General features: G+C 42.3%; 1 protein-coding gene across 3 annotated transcripts in view; it reads right to left on the bottom strand.

Annotated features, from left to right (window-relative positions):
- The window catches only part of ADGB (androglobin), a 161,149-nt gene extending 142,193 nt beyond the window's left edge, over window positions 1-18,956 (bottom strand). For all 3 annotated transcript variants that reach the window (XM_053291285.1, XM_053291292.1, XM_053291302.1), the window contains exon 1: window positions 18,585-18,956. In XM_053291285.1, the coding sequence (XP_053147260.1) occupies window positions 18,585-18,658 (74 nt within the window). In that variant the 5' untranslated portion in view covers window positions 18,659-18,956. The remainder of the gene's footprint in view (window positions 1-18,584) is intronic.
- Window positions 18,957-19,239: the final 283 nt, after the last annotated feature.

Genomic DNA, 19,239 nt, shown 5'->3' with positions numbered 1-19,239 from the left:
ATTACCTGACTGTGAATTTACCCAGTCTATGTGTGGGTAATTGAAGTCACTGATTATTACTGCCCTGCCTCTCCTTGACGCCTCCCTGATTTCCTCCTGCAACTCCCAGTCACTGTCAGCATTTTGATCCAGAGGGCGATAGCACGTCTCCTGTAGCACATTTCCTTTCACGCCTTGTATTGTCACCCACAGGGTTTCTGTGGGGGACTCCGGTCCTCCTAGGTTATCTAGTTTGTTAGATTCTATCTCTTCTTTAACATACAATGGTACTCTTCCTCCAAGGCACACCTCCTGTCCTTTCTATAGAATTTATATCCAGGGATAACAGTGTCCCACTGGTTCTCACTGTCCCACCACATTTCTGGTATGCCCACTATATCTATTTCTGTGTTAGCAACCAAGCACTCCAGTTCACTCATCTTGTCTTGGAGGCTTCTGACATTGGCATATAAGCACCTGTACGCTGAATCTCTTCCCTGGTGTATGCTATCTTTCTTTGGATTCTTTGACCAGCTGGCACAGCCTTCTGTCTGGTCTTTATGCAATCTGTCCCCTTCTGTTTTAGCTGAATCCTTTGCACCCTCACACTTTAAAGGATGGCATCTGCTGAACCGGATACTGCCCAGCTCCTGTCAGTTATTCCCCAGGCATCATTTTTAAAACTGCTCTGCAACCTTTTTGATTTTAAGCGCCAGCAGTCTGGTTCTATCTTGGTTCAAGTGCAGCCGGTCCCTTTTGTACAGGCCTTGCTTGCCCCAAAATGTATCCCAGTGCCTACCAAATCTAAACCTCTCCTCTCAGAATAAATGTCTCATCCATGCATTGAAACCCCTCAGCTCTGCCTGTCTCACTGTACTGCGTGTGGAACAGGTAGCATTTCTGAGAATGCTACCTTGGGGGTCCTGGACTTCAGCCTAAATTTGGCTTCCAAGACCTCCCCACTACATTTCCCCAGATCGTTGGTGCCGACGTGCACCACGACAGCTGCCTCCTCCCCAGCAGGTTATAGGTTGTATAAGGTCCTCCCAATAATAGGTTGTAACTCTATTACATCCAAATGCATGAAACCACAGTTATGGTCTGATAGTGACTTCCTGTTTGCCTTACCAAACTCCAATTTGAACCTTCACTTATCTCTGCCACTGAGAACTGCGGTTTTGCCACTAAGACACGTCTGACTGCTCATGCAGATATAAGCGTGGTTTTGTGCCGATTTCCAAACCAAAATCATAGAGGCGGCAGCACAGACCCACCCGAGGACGTGGCTGCTCCATGCTTTCAGTGCTTCTCACTGGCAACATCTTGGAAAACCAGCCCTGCCCCTCCTTTCAGGTATGCAGCTATAGAGCTGCCAGGCTACAGGGACACTGCCAAGCCCCATCCCAGACTGGTCAGCCTGTCAAGCTGCACCCTTGCATGAGGGCATCCCCCTCTGACCCTTGCTTCCCCCACCTGGCAAGTAGTTGACGGGATGGGCACTACATAATTTGCTCCCCGAGAAGAGAGCTACAGTCATGTATGTTCACAAGCGCAAATACTCCAAATGGCACCATAAGTAGGGTACCACTTCATAGCACTGGGAGGGAACATTTTGCAGATGGGGGGGACCCAGGTTAGGGTATAAAAGGCAGACCCAATCTGGGAGCCTGAAACAGCAAAGTTCTATTTTTTTCACATATAGGTTGGGGAAAGGGGGCCCAGCCTCTTCTCCGGGTGGGGATATTTGCTCCCATAAATCTGGCTCATGTGAAGAACTGTCTGTGAGGACTAATTCAAAATTTACTAGGTGGCATTCTCATTGTACTGGAATGGCCATAATCACACTGGAGACATAGCCCATTAGCCCTCTGACAGTGGCAGACTACAGGGAGCAAGGGAGAATGTTCTATGCAGCAATGCCACAGGGATGGGTACCTTGACAAATTCTGTCCCAGTCACGGCAACTGCCGTCAAACTGTGCACCCTACCAGCCCGCACACCCATGTGGGGGTGTCTATCCCTGCGCATGGCTCCAAACGGCAAGGCCAATGTCCTGGGCTGGCTGAATACTGGGACGCTCCTCTCTTGGGAATCCCTACACTGGGAGATCGGCATACTGCTCAACACTGGACCCAGCCTGGGAATTCTAAACGGGTTTAAAGGTCTGTGCTCCACACCTGTGTCTACACTGTCCACACAAGTGGGTATGCCCTAGCAAAAAGGGCATGCTATTTTAATAGAATCTTAATAAAGCCATGTAATAAGAGACACACATGCATTAAGACACGCATGCGTTAAAATAATACTGGAATAAAAATAGATCTGTATATTTCAATAAAATTCATACAAATTATTAATTATTAAGTCTCCGTATTCAACTTAAAAGATTGGATCCAATAGTTCATGTTGAAGATATATTGCTGGTAAAGTGGGAGAAGTGCAAGTGGATATTCCCAAGGTAAAGTCTCATGTAATGATTTCTGATGAGTCCTGAATTCTTGCCAAACGTGTTTCGACACTGTCAAGTCTTCTTCAGTGGCAGTCTTGAAAATATATTTATTTATATCAAATTCTAATTAACTATAGATATACAAATACAATGTTCAACAAAAAACTCAATAAAAAGGGACAATATATACAGGATAAAATGTCTTAATGAAAGCTGAAAACACCCATACTACGTCAATATACATTTCCTATGAATACTCAAAGTGGGCTGGATTGTAATAACTGGACTATCTATATAGATAAATCTGAGATTTCTGAGGAAGGGAGCAGATTGGCTTGGGCAGCATGTTCTCATCTTCTCTCTCTTGGCTTATCCAGAACTTGTGCTGACATTGTCCATCTTTGTCTCTGTAGACACAGATTTAGGCTCCCATGTGGAGTAGCATCAGTATATGTCCTGAAAATGGAAGGAAAGGCAAGCAGGGGACAACACAGCCCTAACCAATCTATTCCCCTCCTCCTCCACTATTTATTTCTCTCTTCTCTCATACTTCCAAGCAATGCTGAGCAACAAGCATGAGCCATGTCAGGAGGTGAGCTGAGAAAGGCCAAGCAGAGAAGGAAAAACCCTGTCTTAACCCATCTGTTCCTGACTCAAATTGTTCTGGACACAGAACATGGTTCTTCAATTTCTGTACTGCCTGGTGAAAAACAGAAAAGTGGGAATCCTAGCAGCAGCATCTCAATCATGAAGAGAAAAGACATGTAACTCTGACCTCTTTGCCATTGCAATGGTGTCTCTTTACTAGACCAGATGCTTCCACACAACTTTGTGCCAGTTTGGGGGATCCAGGGTAATGCTGATGGTCCTTAGTATTTCATACAAACAGCACACACTGGGGCTGGGGACAGGCCCCAGCATCTCCCCAAATAAATGGATTGTGTGCCCCTACATTGCTGCTGGGATCCTATCACTCCACATTCTTTGAACCACTGTTAGTGCACCCCTAATAATGTTAGGTGTGTTCCTCACTTCCTTTTGTGGGTCCCAGGGGTGCATAGCTTCTCAAACTCTGGTTTCCTTTGGAAGTAAGATCATTGGAGGCTTAATATTATATGGTGTCATGGTAATATCATATATGCATTAGATGTAGCTGCAACAGCAGGGCACTCCTAAAAACAACAGACTACATCAGAGTCCCAGAAAGAAAACTGCAGCCTAAAGTGCTTCAGCCCTCTGCCCAGCTTCTCTAGTCTAGTTGCTGAAAATTCACTCCATTTATCACTCCACCACACATTTTCTCTCTCTTTACGCTCACACACAAGGGAGGGGGAGGACATCAACCCCCTCACATCAAGTGGGTGTCATTTTTCCAGGCTTTTATGGCTTCCCCCATCAGGATACTTCAAGGCTATTAACATTTCCATTCAGAGAAATCCAGTGGCCTCCAGAGTACAGCTATCAGCTAGTATTCTACCAAACAAAAAGATGGCCAAGTAGCCATGTTCAAGTCTACTTTAAGACAGTCACTTCGGATGTGAATTTACAGTTGTACAAACAAAAAGCTCTGGCCTGGACAGTAGATTTGTCACTATTGAAAGTGTGGTTTTCACTTTGAACTGGAAAACCACAAATAAAGACTAAGGGCTATGACTTTATATAAATTATTCGACACTTGACTTCTGAGCATGCTATTGTCATTGCCTAACAAAATTCCCAGCTTCATAAGCTACATTTATGTGTAAAATAGCCCATGTGATAGTAGCATTCAGCTTCAGTTTCAGATTCAGGCTAGATCCTAAGCATCTTCCATAAAAACACATTTTCATAAACATTGCTATAAAGACTTTAGCAATTACTCTAACATATTTATTTTATCTTTGTGCCTGTGAGGCAAATATCTCAAGTGAAATCAACAAAACAGGTGAAGTGCAATATATTAGTCAAACTGAAGTTTCATTATTTGCCTAATGTTCAATACTTTGGCTGGTACCAGTAATTCATTTATCTTGTGTTGTTTTAAATAATGGGAACTCCATAGATAATGGTTCATATCTTTATTCATTCCACATGGACATTTCAACCAACCAAAGCAGTCAGTTTCATCTATACAAAGTATAAGTCTAATAATAGATTCTTTTTTCATAACAAACATTAGGCTTGCAAAAATAATAATAGCACAGTGTGACTGTGCACATGGGGAAAGAAGTGTTGGAAAGGATTCTACCTCCTAGTGCTTCCCATACATCTTCCAAGATGGTGCTGGAATGCAGAAGGGTTCTGTGCTCTTTAAGAAGTCCTCCTGAATCAGTAGGGAGTTGGTTAGCGATCTGGGTCCTGTGTGGAGGGACACGTTGAGAACGCTCACCCAGGGGCGTATCTATAGGGGGGGCAAGGGGGGCATGTGCCCCGGGCGCCACTTGAAGGGGAGGCGCAATTTCTTAAAATTAAATAATTAAAAATAAATGGCCACCAAAAACAAAATGGCCACTGGGCATGCTCAGATGGCCTCTGTGAGGCCCTAGGGCATGCCACACCTCGCAGAGGCCATTTGAGCATGCACAGTGGCCATTTTGTTTTCAGCGGCCATTTTTTTAAAAAATACATTTTAAAAAATGACCACCGCACATGCTCAAATGGTGCCTGTGAGGTCCTAGAGGCCAGTGGGAGGAGGGGGAAACTTTGCAGACCCCCCACAGCCTTTAAGATGTCCCCCGAAGGGGCTACAGGTAATTTTATTTTTTTAAAAAAATTAATATAATATGTCACTGTACACATATTCAGATTGGCACTATGTACAGAGAATAAGGGCTTGTGAATACTGAGCTGAAGTTTATGAGCTAAGATTGTATCCATTTGCTCTTACTTTGCTTCTTGTGATGAGTGAGTTAAATGTGATGTCTTAATAATATGGCTATTAATGGTCAGTTTGTCTTTGAATCAATATGAAATCCTTAGTATTAAGGCCCACTGGGAGTTTCTTGTTCTTTCTCTCATTTTTACTGTCTTTCTGAAATACTAGAATATATTCCAAGCAGTGATACAGTTTACTCTGCATATCATTTAATTATTTTCAGAGTATCTGGGAAAAGTCAAATTCTCCATTTATTTTTAAAACTTATGTAATCGTGATGCTACAATGCATAGCAGAAAATTAGACAGGCACTTCTTTTAGTTTTTCCAAGTACAACTCCGCATAATATTTGGGGATTTCATGAGCCCCAGCATACTGAAATTTGTTGTTTTCCAGCATTTTAACCTGAGCTATCCAAACAAATTAATGATAGCCCCACAATTTGGATAGTTTTAAAAAATAAATCTGAAGTGGTAGATAGGAGCTTGACCACATGTATGATATTGGTAATTTTTGTAATTTTTTAAATTTTTAAAATAAAAGTTTTCTGAAACATGTGTGTCAGTCAGATGCATGTTGGGGGAGTGGCGGGGGGTGTGTGTGCGGTGGGGGGGCGCAATTTCAGTGCTTGCCCTGGGCACCATTTTCCCTAGTTACGCCACTGCGCTCACCTCCATACATGGTTCCAGCTGTGCTCATTATTTGGCTTTGGATATTCAGAGCTGTATATTTGCACAGGCCTAATGAACATTATTCTGATACACCTCAGGGTGTGAATTCTCATTCTATCATAGATAGAAGCATAATCCAAATGAGTATTCATACATTTTTGAAATGGAAAACACCCAGAGAATATTTATTATTTTTGTTTACACAGTCAGACAGGTGTTATTGACTGATTTGTTTTATCCAGACATCGAGTCCTTCCCAAGGACCTGGGATGCCAGAATTTTATCAGTATTGTTACTGTTCTTATTATTGATATTGTTGCAGAATATAGGCTGTTCCCAGTAAAGTTGCTTTTTGTAATTGGCTAGTGGTGATTTCTGTGGCCCCTATGGTGTTGAGGTGCTCTTCAAGGTGTTTTGGAATTGCACCTAGGGCACCAATTACTAATGGGATTATTTTGGTCTTCTTCTGCCACAGATTTTCAATTTCAATTTGTAGATCTTTGTATTTGGTGATTTTTTAAAAATTTCTTTTACCTCAATTCTGCTATCCCCTGGTACTGCTATGTCGATTATTTTAACTTGTTTTTCTTTCTTCCTGACTACAGTTATATCTGGTGTATTGTGTGACAGATGTTTGTCTGTTTGTAGTTGGAAATCCCATAATATTTTTGCATCTTCATTTTCTACCACTTTTTCAATTTTATGGTCCCACCAATTTTTGGCTACAGGTAGCTTGTATTTTTTGCAGATGTTCCAGTGTACCATCCCTGCTACCTTGTCATGCCTTTGTTTGTAGTCAGTCTGTGCGATCTTTTTACAACAGCTGATTAGGTGGTCCACTGTTTCATCTGCTTCTTTACAAAGGCAGCACTTGCTGTTTGTTGTTGATTTTTTGACTTTTTCTCTTATTGCATTTGTTCTTAGTGCCTGTTCTTGTGCAGCCAGTATTAAACCCTCTGTTTCTTTCTTCAAGTTGCCATTCTTATGCCATTGCCAGGTCTTGGTGATCTTTGATTTTCCAATTATACTGTGCAAATATTGACCATGCAGTGGCTTATTTTTCCATTTTTCTGCTCGGTTCTTGACTTGTTCTTTCTTATAGGCCTGCTTTGTTTCATTGGTGTTGAATAGTTTCTCGTTAGTGACCATTTGAAGTGCATCTCCTTCACTGTCCTTGATATATTCTTCAAGGCCTCTTTTCTCCTCCTCTACTGTTTGATGGACTTGCAGCATTCCTCTTCCACCTGAGCTGCGAGGGAGGTGTAGCCTATCTACATCACTGCGGGGGTGTAGATCATGATTGATGGTAATAATTTTCCTGTTCTTACAATTTAGCATCTCTAGCTCTGCCTGAGTCCAGTCTATTATTCCTGCAGTGTATCTGATAACAAGTATAGCCCGGGTGTTTATGGCTTGTATGGTGTTCCCGCCATTGAGTTTGGACTTGAGGATTTTTCTAACTCTCCTGATGTATTCACTTCCCATTTTTCTTTTAACTTCAGTGTGTGTGATGTTATCCGCCTGGAGAATGCCCAAGTATTTGTAATGTTCTTTCTCTTCCAGGTTCTTGATCTTGCTTCCATTGGGTAGTTCTATTCCTTCTGTTTTTGTTATATTCCCTCTGTTCATTATTAATGCAGCACACTTGCCTAGTCCAAACTCCATTGCTATATCACTACTGAATATACAGACAGTGTTTAGCAGTGCTTCGATTTCTGATTGGGACTTTCCATACAACTTCAAATCGTCCATGTACAGCAGATGGTTTATTTGACTTGATGTTTTAGATGTTTGGTATCCAAAGCCTGTTTTGTTTAGTATTTGTGAAAGTGGAGTCATGGCGATTACAAATAACAGAGGGGATATTGAGTCTCCTTGGAAAATCCCCTTGGAAGAGTGAGTCCTCTTCTAATGCTAACCTGTCCAAGTGTCTCGCCATTGATTGTTAACTGTGTACTCCACATGCTCATTGCTCTTTTTTAAAAATAAATATCTGAAAGTTTTTGCTGACACCAGTTGTTTTTAAACAGTTTAGTATCCATGTGTGAGGCAATGAGTTGAAGGCCTTCTTGTAGTCAATCCATGCAACACTTAGATTTGTTTTTCTTCTCTTGCAATGTCCTAAAATCATTTTGTAAATCAGCAGCTGGTTTTTTGTGCCTCTGTTATTCGGGCAATTTCCTTTCTGTTCAACTGGAAGTTGCTTATTAGTTAATAAGTGTTGCATTACTTCATCTGCTATTATTCCAGTTAATAATTTGAACATGCTTGGCAGGCAGGTTATCGGTCTATAATTACTTGGAACTGCACCTTTTGCTGGGTCTTTCATTATGAGATGAGTTTTCCCAGTTGTTAACCATTGTTCAATATCACCTCCTCGCAAAATGTGATTGAACTGTTTTGATAGTTGTTTATGAAGGCTTGTTAGGTGTTTAAGCCAAAAGCCATGCAGTTCATCGTTGCCTGGTACAGTCCAATTTTTAATTTTCTTTGCTCTTTCACTTATTAATTCTGGTGTTCTTATTAGATCTTGCATTTTTGGTTACAATATTCAACTTCTTTTACCCAGCCTGCTTTTTTATTATAATCTATTGGATTGTCCCATAATTTCCCCCAGAATTGCCCTGTTTCTTCTTTATTTGGTGTTTCTAGGTTTCTTGCAGTTTCTCCTTCTAAGCTTTGGTAGAAACATCTCTGATTCTATTAGAATTGGAGATTCTGCCTGTGTTGTGTAATTCTGGCTTCATATCTGCTAATCTTCTTTGACACTGCTGTTATTTGCTGCTTTATAATTTCCAGGACTTCTCTAATTTTCCTTGAATCTAGATGGTATTTTTGGATCAGATACTGTTTGGTGTTTTCATTCTTCAGCTTCTTGACTTTCATATCTTTCAATTTACTAGCATCTGATCTAAGCCTGGCGATTTTATTTTCTAGTCTAATCTTCCATTTAGGTGATGTACTTCTTTCTTTTTATACAGGTCCACTGATCTTATATCCAAGCTCTTGTGTTGTTATTGTTGCTGCACTGTACATTAGTTGGTTTGTTTCTTGCAAATTACTGGTTGTTATTAGGGATGTGCAAAAAATTACGGGCACAGAACAATCTGTGCCCGAAACAAGCAATTTTGGGTGATTCGGGGCTGAACAGAATCACCCCCGATGTCCCCCAATATTTTTCGGGCCCGAGCCGAATCACCTGAATTTCAGGCCTGAAAAATTTGGGTGATTCGGTTCATGGTTGATTTTAGGGGATTTTTTGAAGTTTTAGTGATTTGGGGGCAGTTCGGGGGCATAGCATGGGATCTGGGCAAAAAGAGTGGGTGGGGTGGTAGTGCCTAATGGTTTCAGGCTACCACCCCAATTTCAGGGGGATTGGGCAAAGGGCTGATTTTTGGGAAATTTCTGAAGTTTTTGTGTCTTTGGGGCAGATTGGGGCAGATTGGGGCAGAAAGTGGGGCCTGGGGCAGAATAGTGGGGTGGGGTGGTAGTGCCTAATGGGTGGAGGCTACCACCCCAATTTCAGGGTGATTGGGCAAAGGGCTGATTTTTTGAGAATTTTTGAAGCTTTAGTGACTTTGGGGCAGTTTGGGGGCAGAAAGTGGATCTGCCCCAAAAGAGTGGGGTGGGGTGGTAGTGCCTAATGGGTGGAGGCTACCACCCCAATTTCAGGGGGATTGGGCAGAGGGCTGATTTTTTGGGAATATTTGAAGTTTTGGTGTCTTTGGGGCAGATTGGGGGCAGAAAGTGGATCTGCCCCAAAGGAGTGGGGTGGGCTGGTAGATAGTGCCTAATGGGTGGAGGCTACCACCCGTCCCCAATTTCAGAGTGATTGGGCAGAGGGGTGAATTTTGGTAAATTTCTGAGGTTTGTCTTCATAAGGTGAAGTGTGATAAATTGATTACTTCCTCATATTCATAGTAATTGAGAGTGTGAAAAAGTGAAAGTGGGGTCATGAGAGTTGTTTAATTGAAAAAAATCTCATTTGCTATGATAGAATGAGAATTCACACCCTGAGGTGTGAGGAGAAGTCCTCCTGAATCAGTAGGGAGTTGGTTAGCGATCTGGGACTTGTGTGGAGGTACACATTGAGAACGCTCACCTCCACACATGGTTCCAGCTGTGCTCATTATTTGGCTTTGGCTATTCAGAGCTGTATATTTGCACAGGACTATTGAACATTATTCTGATACACCTCAGGGTGTGAATTCTCATTCTATCATAGCAAATGAGATTTTTTTCAATTAAACAACTCTCATGACCCCACTTTCACTTTTTCACACTCTCAATTACTATGAATATGAGGAAGTAATCAATTTATCACACTTCACCTTATGAAGACAAACCTCAGAAATTCACCAAAATTCACCCCTCTGCCCAATCACTCTGAAATTGGGGGCGGGTGGTAGCCTCCACCCATTAGGCACTATCTACCAGCCCACCCCACTCCTTTGGGGCAGATCCACTTTCTGCCCCCAATCTGCCCCAAAGACACCAAAACTTCAAATATTCCCAAAAAATCAGCCCTCTGCCCAATCCCCCTGAAATTGGGGTGGTAGCCTCCACCCATTAGGCACTACCACCCCACCCCACTCTTTTGGGGCAGATCCACTTTCTGCCCCCAAACTGCCCCAAAGTCACTAAAACTTCAAAAATTCTCAAAAAATCAGCCCTTTGTCCAATCCCCCTGAAATTGAGGTGGTAGCCTCCACCCATTAGGCACTACCACCCCACCCCACTATTCTGCCCCAGGCCCCACTTTCTGCCCCAATCTGCCCCAAAGACATGAAAACTTCAGAAATTTTCCAAAAATCAGCCCTTTGCCCAATCCCCCTGAAATTGGGGTGGTAGCCTGAACCCATTAGGCACTACCACCCCACCCCACTCCTTTTGCCCAGATCCCATGCTATGCCCCCGAACTGCCCCAAAGTCACTAAAACTTCAAAAATTCCCCAAAAATCAGCCCTTTGCCCAATTCCCCTGAAATTGGGGTGGTAGACTCCACCCATTGTGCATTACCACCCCACCCCAAAATTTTGCCCCTGTTCCCCTTTTTTCACCCCCGAATCGATTCAGATTTGGATTTGGATTAAATCCGAATCCGAACCAAATCAAGGGTGATTCGGGTTGCCCATATTCGGGCACAAAACAGAACAGGGGTGATTCGGTTCGGGTCCCAAACCGAATCACAGAATACCCGAATTGCACACCCCTAGTTGTTATTTCTGCAAGTGCAGCATTGACATCTTTTAATGCCTGAACAAGTTGTTTTTTGGCAACTGTTTTTAGAGCTGGAAGTCGAACCCTGGTGGTTGTTTGTTTCATGTGCTCAGTTATTTTTTGCTTTAATTCTTGTTGCTCTTCTGTGAATACTTTATTTCTTATTATGAAACTTCTCTGATCTGCTAGCCTTTGTTCTGTTATTTCTGTATCTGGATGCTTCTCTTTCCAAATTTGGTACATTCTTTTAAAATAACCTCTTCTAGTTGGACTAGACTTGTAGTAGCAAATCATTATTTCCTTGTCGGTGTTTTTCGTATATTTTTTCTGGTTGAGCGACGTTTCTTCCAGTAACCCTGCAGTCTCCAGCCCTGGTTGCTCAACTGAAGATCCTGAGTCCTGTAGCCCACTTGCCACCAGATGTCCAGGGACTCCAGCACCTGGCGTGGTCCTTGTTGACCCAGGCAATGACTGATCCGGTATAGATTTGTTAAAGTAACGTCTCACCATATTGTTGATGGGAGAGGCACTCTTCGTCTGGCTCCTCTGATGAGACCTGTCCAGTATGGTTGGACCTCTGGCATAGCTCTCACCTTTCTCAGAGCACACAAGCCCCACAACCACGCCAAGGTAGTGCCTCAGTGGGGGAAATGAGTATTCATACATTTTTGAAATGGAAAGCACCAAGAGAATAATAATAATAATAATTATTATTATTATTATGCAGGCTGGTATTATGCAGGCTGGTATAAAGTGTAAGTTATTCATTAAAACATCTGAGATTGCATGGTCAATTGCACGTCCTAATCTAATTATTATCTATTTTCCTTACATTTAGGGGAGGAGGGTGCAGGGGAAAGCAAAGTGGGTTTTTCCATCAAAACTATTTTGGGAAGTCTGTCTGGTGAATAAACCTAAAATTTCAACCTGCAATTGATCACCTGTTCCTGGGAACACATAGTCATATGTAGAAGCCCTGAAGAAGGGCACTGAAAGGAAAAAAGGTTTCTAAGAAAAAAAATTACTTGCCATTTCTCTATTATTGCTTAGGTGAAAAAACTCCCCATTCTTTCTGCCCCCTATTTATTACATGTATGGACCCTTTTAAACCCATGGAATGCAATGGGGCATACACAGGATTCCCAGTTGGTCTCCCATCTTCCAACCAACTAAATCCAGTCCTGCCTAGCTTCAGCATGGTTGCTGTAATGCATCATGTATTTTTAATCTAAAAGGTTATGGAACAATAAGTTGATGAGTTCTCTTTTTTAAAGCTAGAATCCTCTTGATACTTGCCAAACTTCTTATGTTCAAACAGAACCGGCTATTCTATCATATGCATACTGTATAACACAGACATAGGTAGGGAGAAAATGGCCAAGGAACGACTAAAAAGAAATGGCCCTTTTTTTTACTGAGGGGGGAAAAAATTTCTTTGAAATATGTCTTCAGAGATAAAAATGTCACTTAATAGATGAGAACAAGCTGCCATCAACCTCTTGATTTACATTCTCTATCTACAGTTCAGCAGAAGCTAAACTTAAACATTTCCTGACAGCTTGGGCCAGAAGGCTTAGCTGGTGGTTTGTTGAAGTAGAAAGATATGTGCTGTCCTGACCTGACATTCTTTCAAGTAGCGCTTTGTAAAAGCGCTTTCAAGTAGCGCTTTGTAAAAGGCTCTACATATCCCAAAGATTTGAATTATGGTAGAGACTGACATGAAAAACGTAAGTCAATCGGCAAAGCTATGCCAGAATTAGCTGTTGTTATGTTATTTGTCAAAGGATTTCTTCTGCCCCTCCACTACCCACCCACCCCACCCGCAGTTCAAAATTAGGTGGAACAGCAATGCACTCTGTTGATCATGAAGAAAGGGATTTTGAAACTGCTGTCTGTATACTTGAAAGTGACAGGTTGTCCCCAGTCATATGTAGTATATGCAGATAGGGAGGGTGCTGCAGAAAAAGTGCCCTGCTTTTTAAGTTAAATTGACAATTTTATCAAGCACATATAATGGTGATGTGAAAGATCAGCTGCACTCTAGCAGACCAAAGGGGAAAAAATCAAAATGTAAGCCAGGGGATATAAATCATTTTTGTGTATGCCTGTGCAGGGAAAACTGATATGTACTACTGTATGTGGTATATTTGGTTTAAATCCTTACTTCACATACAAATATAAATCTTTAAGACCTCCTTGTGAATAAACAGTTCTCTCTAATTGTGCTTCTTTTACTTATTTATGAAATCTTTATCTCCATTCCGCCCCCGCTCAAGAAGTCAGGTGGCATAAGTGGTTCTTCCCCCAGTTTTATTCTCACAGCACCCTATGAGATAGATTAGGCTGTGAGATAGTGATTGCCACTCAATGGCCTCATGGTTGAGTGGTCATTTGAACCTAGTTCTCTCTGGCCCTAGTCCAACATCCCATCACTACACTACACTGGTTTAGAAGAGGTATAACTAGATTCATATTCAGCTATGGTCCTTCAGTGCCGATTGTACTCGTACATGATTTCCATGGACCTCTGCATCACTGGGGTGCTAAATCTACCTGATCTCTGCAGGCCTTCCAAGCACCGGATTCTTGGCATTGGGCTAGGTCCCAGACAGATTAATTTCTCTCATGCCAACTAAGAGACTGACAGAGTCTCCCTCTTTGGTGAGAGGAAAAGCACAGATCTTAAATCATACACTCTTCTATGTCTTGCTTAAGGGATGGACTGGATTGTCTTCACCATAAATGGATGAGCTGAGATTAAAGTCTAGACATCAATCTTCTTAATAATGTAAAGAATCATCTACAGATCAGAAACTAATCTCCCTGTCATATCAAACATATTTTGCATACTATAACAGAGAGTTTATCTAGCACATACTGTACATCAAACTTAAGAGAAAGGATGTACCATAATATAAGAAGAAAATGTTACTTCTGCATTTCCCTTGTTTTACTGTAGTTATGTAGGAGAACATTACTAAGTGTGTTAAGGGAGAGTGATGTGTTATTTTGCCATAAATAAAAAATAACAGTAGTGGTTTGCTACCATGGTAGGGAACAACAGTGTTGATGTCCAATCTAGTATAAGGGCCTAATCACCTCTTGAGCATATGGCAGCCATGGGTTTTTGTCAGTATGTGCTATCAGCTGTACCTTTTCCTGAAATGAGCCAGTCTGCATACTGAAAGAAATGTGGATCAACTAGTGACACTCTCTAAGATGCAGTGGTAACTCTTCGCTAAAAGCAAGTTAGTGAGGAGTTTAGCACATGACACCAACAGTTATACAACCAGCTCATCCCAGGGAAGATGGCTGAAAGACAGTCCAGACTACACACACACACAAAAAGAACAAACAAACCATGGCTGCCATAGCTCCAAAATACATGTAGACAAGCTTCAAATTTAAATGCCAAGCAAGAAGGGTTTAATTGAGGTAAGAAGAGTCAAGAAGAGTTTAAAACTCCAGAACAGTGGTTCCCAACCCAGGGGCCTGCAGATGCTGCTGAACTACAACTCCCATTATCCCCAGCTGTAGTTTAGCAACATCTGGAGGCCTCTAGAACACTTGGAAGTCATACTTAAATGTAGGGGAAGAAATACATATTTGTTGTGTATTGTTTCCTCCCCCCTGCACCCCCACCAAAATCTGACGAAAGCATGTGTCTATTTTGTAAATACAAGACATGGCAAATAGAAATATATAAGAACAAACAAATGGACTCTCCAGAATTAAACTTGTAATTTACAATAAACTTATTTGAATGTATTAAAAATATTAGAATTTTTTTAAAGTATTATTCCAGATATTTGTCTGTTGGTTACAAGATAAGCTACATAATGAAACATTAAGATGTTCCTTCTCATCTGTGTGCATGTGGCGGGGGGGGGGGCAGATTTGTATTTCCCTGATATATCTGGATCAGCTTGTTTAATTGAGGAATATAGTATTGTTTTAAACAGCTGAGTAAATGAGGCCGTTAGTTTAACTACAGGCCCATTTGACCCCACCCCCACCCAAGTCCCTCTCTCTCTCTGTGACTGTAACATGATATCTCTGCTGAATACTAAGAATGCAATTTGGTACACACATTCAGAACACAATTCTACATTTCAAGTCTGAATTCCAGCTCAACCTTCATTCCCATTTTCAAGGAGGAGAGGAAAATCTAAAATACAGTGCAAGGTAAGATCTCCTTAAAGACTGGAATATCAAAATGAAAGTTGTACATATTCAGGATAACATCCTGTGATTCCATGACAAAGCCAAGGTCAACTCTCATGCCTGTTTACAAGGGGCCAGGAAAGTTACAACACAACACAACACAATGTGATAGCTTCCTTGAAGACTGAGATATTAGAATGAAAACTGGTATACATGTTCAAGGGTCAAGTAATGTTGGCTCATTTCACCAGTCATACAAAATATTTTACTTCTCAGATGGTTCCTCAAGCTATGTTGGTACATTACTCTTCAGGAATCATTTTTCACTCATCACAGACTAGTAGACTAGTGGATTTCCTGAGCCCTGCACATGTTCAGGAGAAGAGTCTGTGTTTTCCACTACAAACCTCTGTTCAACATTTTCAAGGAAGAACAGGAAATATATAAAATACAATGCAGTGCAGTGCAATATGGTATTCCCCAATATATTATATTTATATTATGTACCTCAGTCTTAGTATAAATGAAAGATGGTGTGCATGTTCAGGGCAACATCCTAGCCGACATCCAGTCGAAAGACACATTGGTGAAAGAGTGTTTTTCATCATGATGGTGTGATAGGGATGGGTGATATTTGGCAATCTCCCCTGTGCCTCCTAAAAAATATGTCGCTGAAGGTTAGGGGACTCTCAGGGACATATTTTAAGGAGGAACAATTGGTGGTAGGGATTGCCCAAAATCACCCCTTCCCTTGAATAGCGGAAAACGTTTGTCTGCCAGCATTCTTTAGTTTGGATGCTGGCCCCTGTGTTTAAAGATCAAACTTGAGCTCCACCCCTGCACTCATTTTCAAGTGGGCTTTAGGAGTAAGTGAGTCCTCTACACTGAACTAGCAAATAAAGGCATAAATGATACTGGAGGCATGATCTGCTCAGCCCCATGGACTCTGTATGTGGACACAGTATCTTTGAAGATATGGCCAGTTATCATCTTCAAAGCAGTAACAAGGTTCCATAGCCACATTTATATTCAAGGCCCAAGAGAAGTAAGAGAGAGCTTTTTGATTTAGTAACTTATTAAATTCCCAATTAGCAGGGAAGAGATCTAGCAGGAAGGAAATGAAAAGGGCTGGCAGTCTCCAGTAACATTATAGAATGGGAACTTTGTGTGACTTTAAATCAACACCAAAGATGGTACTATCTGCAGCTGTTGAAAGTTGAGCTATTTCTGTAGTATAATTAAGTCCCCGAGGGATCCAGATAAAAAAGTAGTTTGGTATATGTACTCATTCAGAGCTGCCTGGGGACTGCTATGCCATCTCTTCTACTAGTTTATCAAATACATATATATATATATATATATATATATATATATATATATATATATATATAAAATGTACTGGAGATAATAAAAATGCAATACTTACTAAGCCAATGAGGTAGCACAAGTCCCAGCAATACCTCTGGTGCTCAGGACTTTAACTTACAAACACTTATCCATCATTGACGGAAGACAACAGTTTCTCCATTCCAATTGAAACCAATTCACATTTTAGAGTAGCAGAAATATTTCTTGTGTGTACACTGGTGTACCCTGCTGGGGAAAATGTGACTGGCAGAGCTTGTCTGCAAACACTCAGCAACCAGCTATATGCAAGAGAGCTATAGCCAATCATGAACAAGTCCCTGAGTGGTTAAAAAGAAATCAAAACAGAAAGAGAGTCAGACCAGAGGTTCACATAGTACCAAATTCAGTTTTCAACAGTTGGCAGCCAGATGTCTCTGGAAAGCCCACAAACAGCATTTGAAGGCAATCACTGAGTTCTCCCATGTAATTTGTCCTCACTATCTGCTATTCAGTGGTACAGACTTAGCCTTCATGAATTTGTCTTAGTATAACCCATTTTAAAGCCATCTAAGCTTGTGATCATCATATTTTGTTGTGATGAATCAGTCCCATGTTAATTATATTATGTGTGAAACAGTACTTGCTCTTGTCTGTTCTGAACCTATTACAAATCATTTTCCTTGGATTTAGGAGCATTGCCTTCTCTTCCAGAAAAGAAAACCTTTGCAAGTTGGCAAACTCTGCTGCTAAGTGTGAATTGGTCCACAGTGGGACCAATTCGCTATAAAAGAGAAGTAAAAATGGTGATTCCTAGAAGAAATCTTGCAACTCTTTTTGCCTCCAACCTAAAACATGTGATGGATACAACAGAAATAATTCTAATTAGGTTTTCTTGAAGCAGAGCAGAACTTTTGTAGAAAGGCTATATTCAGGGCAGGAAAAATCATTTATATTTTAAAAAGAAAACACCTACTTTTTTTAGGAAGATGTACTGAATGATGTACTTATGATAGGGAGACCTGGGTTCTAATCCCTATTTAGCTATGAAGCTCATGAAGTACAGTCACTAAGGTGGTGTACACAATCTCTCTGGCGAGGCTCCTCCCTGCCTCCCTGCACATGATCATCCTCCCCAGTTCACTCTGCTGCTTGCTGAGACACACAAGCAGTGCCATTGTGAGCTCTAGAGAAGGGAGCCAGAGGAAGAAGTCCTCTAGCATCCCTCAACGCACTGCACCAGGAACATGATTCATTGAGAGATTCCCCCTCAGCTGGCACTCTAGCCGAGAGCTGGTCTAGGGAGGAGAGCTGGCCTTGTGGTAGCAAGCATGAATTGTCCCCTTTGCTAAGCAGGGTCTGCCCTGGTTGCATTTGAATGGGAAACTACATGTGAGCACTGTAAGAAATTCCCCTTAGGGGATGGGGCCGCTCTGGGAAGAGCACCTGCATGCTTGCAAGCAGAAAGTTCCACATTCCTTCCCTGGCATCTCTAAGTCAGGGCTGAGAAAGACTCCTGCCTGCAACCTTGGAGAAGCCATTGCCAGTCTGAGTAGACAATACTGAGCTAGATGGACTAATGGTCTGACTCAGTAAATGACAGCTTCCTGTGTTCCTATAGTTGGGACTAGGGGTGCAGCCAGAGGGGGATGTAGCTAGGGGAGAGACGGCCTGCGTTTGATCCTCTCAGAGTCCACTCACCCATAGACGTTCTGGGACAAAGAGATGTATTTGAAGAGGCTGTGGAGGAGAGGGGAGGTCTGTAATGGGGGGAGGCTCCCCAGAAATGAGAGGAGTGGAGATTATCCGTGCAGCAGCAAAGGCAGGTGGGCTGCACGCACCTGCAAAGTGCGAAGGAAGGAAAACAGAGGAAAGTTCTATGGAGAGAGTATAACAGTCTTACTCTTTAGAGGGCGTGCTTGTCTGGAGAACATTGTTGGTCTTCACCAGCTCCTTCTTTTTGCCTAACTTCGACATGGCTGGACCGGGAGTAGAGCTTCAGCCGCACATTCGCTCGTCTCGCTCAGGCGGCGGCGGCGGCAGCAGCAAAAGCAGCGTCCGCCCCGTTGCTAAGCGACGCTCCCCGGGCTGACTGGGACATAGAGTTAACAGAAAGACGCAGGGAGTGCCACACAGTCCAGACTTCCGGGAAATTTTGCAAAGCCTGCTGGGCACGATTTTCTTATAGCAAGAGAAAAGCACTGGAAACACTGATCACCATCTCAGCCCCTGTTAACGCTTCCATCCAAACTGAGCTGCTTTCCCAGTCAGAGCAAAAGAGACGCGGAGGCATGGGGATGCGGCACCATAGAGAAGCCAAGGGGTAGAGCGGCGGCGACTACATAATAACCGTCACACACACGCCCCCTGGCTTCCTACCTTGGGGTGTAAATCTTACGCTTCGAGGGGCGCAGAGGCAGCGTGTCTCAGGGCGGGCGGCATTCAGATGAGGCCGGGCTGGTTTGTAGGGTCGGCTTTGAGGGTGCAATGCGAAAGTGGATGGTGGCGACTCGACTTACCTTTGCTGCCGCTTATGGTGTGTCTTGTTTGGCGAGGTC

Source organism: Hemicordylus capensis, chromosome 1 (genome assembly GCF_027244095.1).
Source record: "Hemicordylus capensis ecotype Gifberg chromosome 1, rHemCap1.1.pri, whole genome shotgun sequence".
Lineage (NCBI taxonomy): Eukaryota > Metazoa > Chordata > Lepidosauria > Squamata > Cordylidae > Hemicordylus > Hemicordylus capensis.
This window is presented reverse-complemented; position numbering and strand designations above follow the sequence as displayed.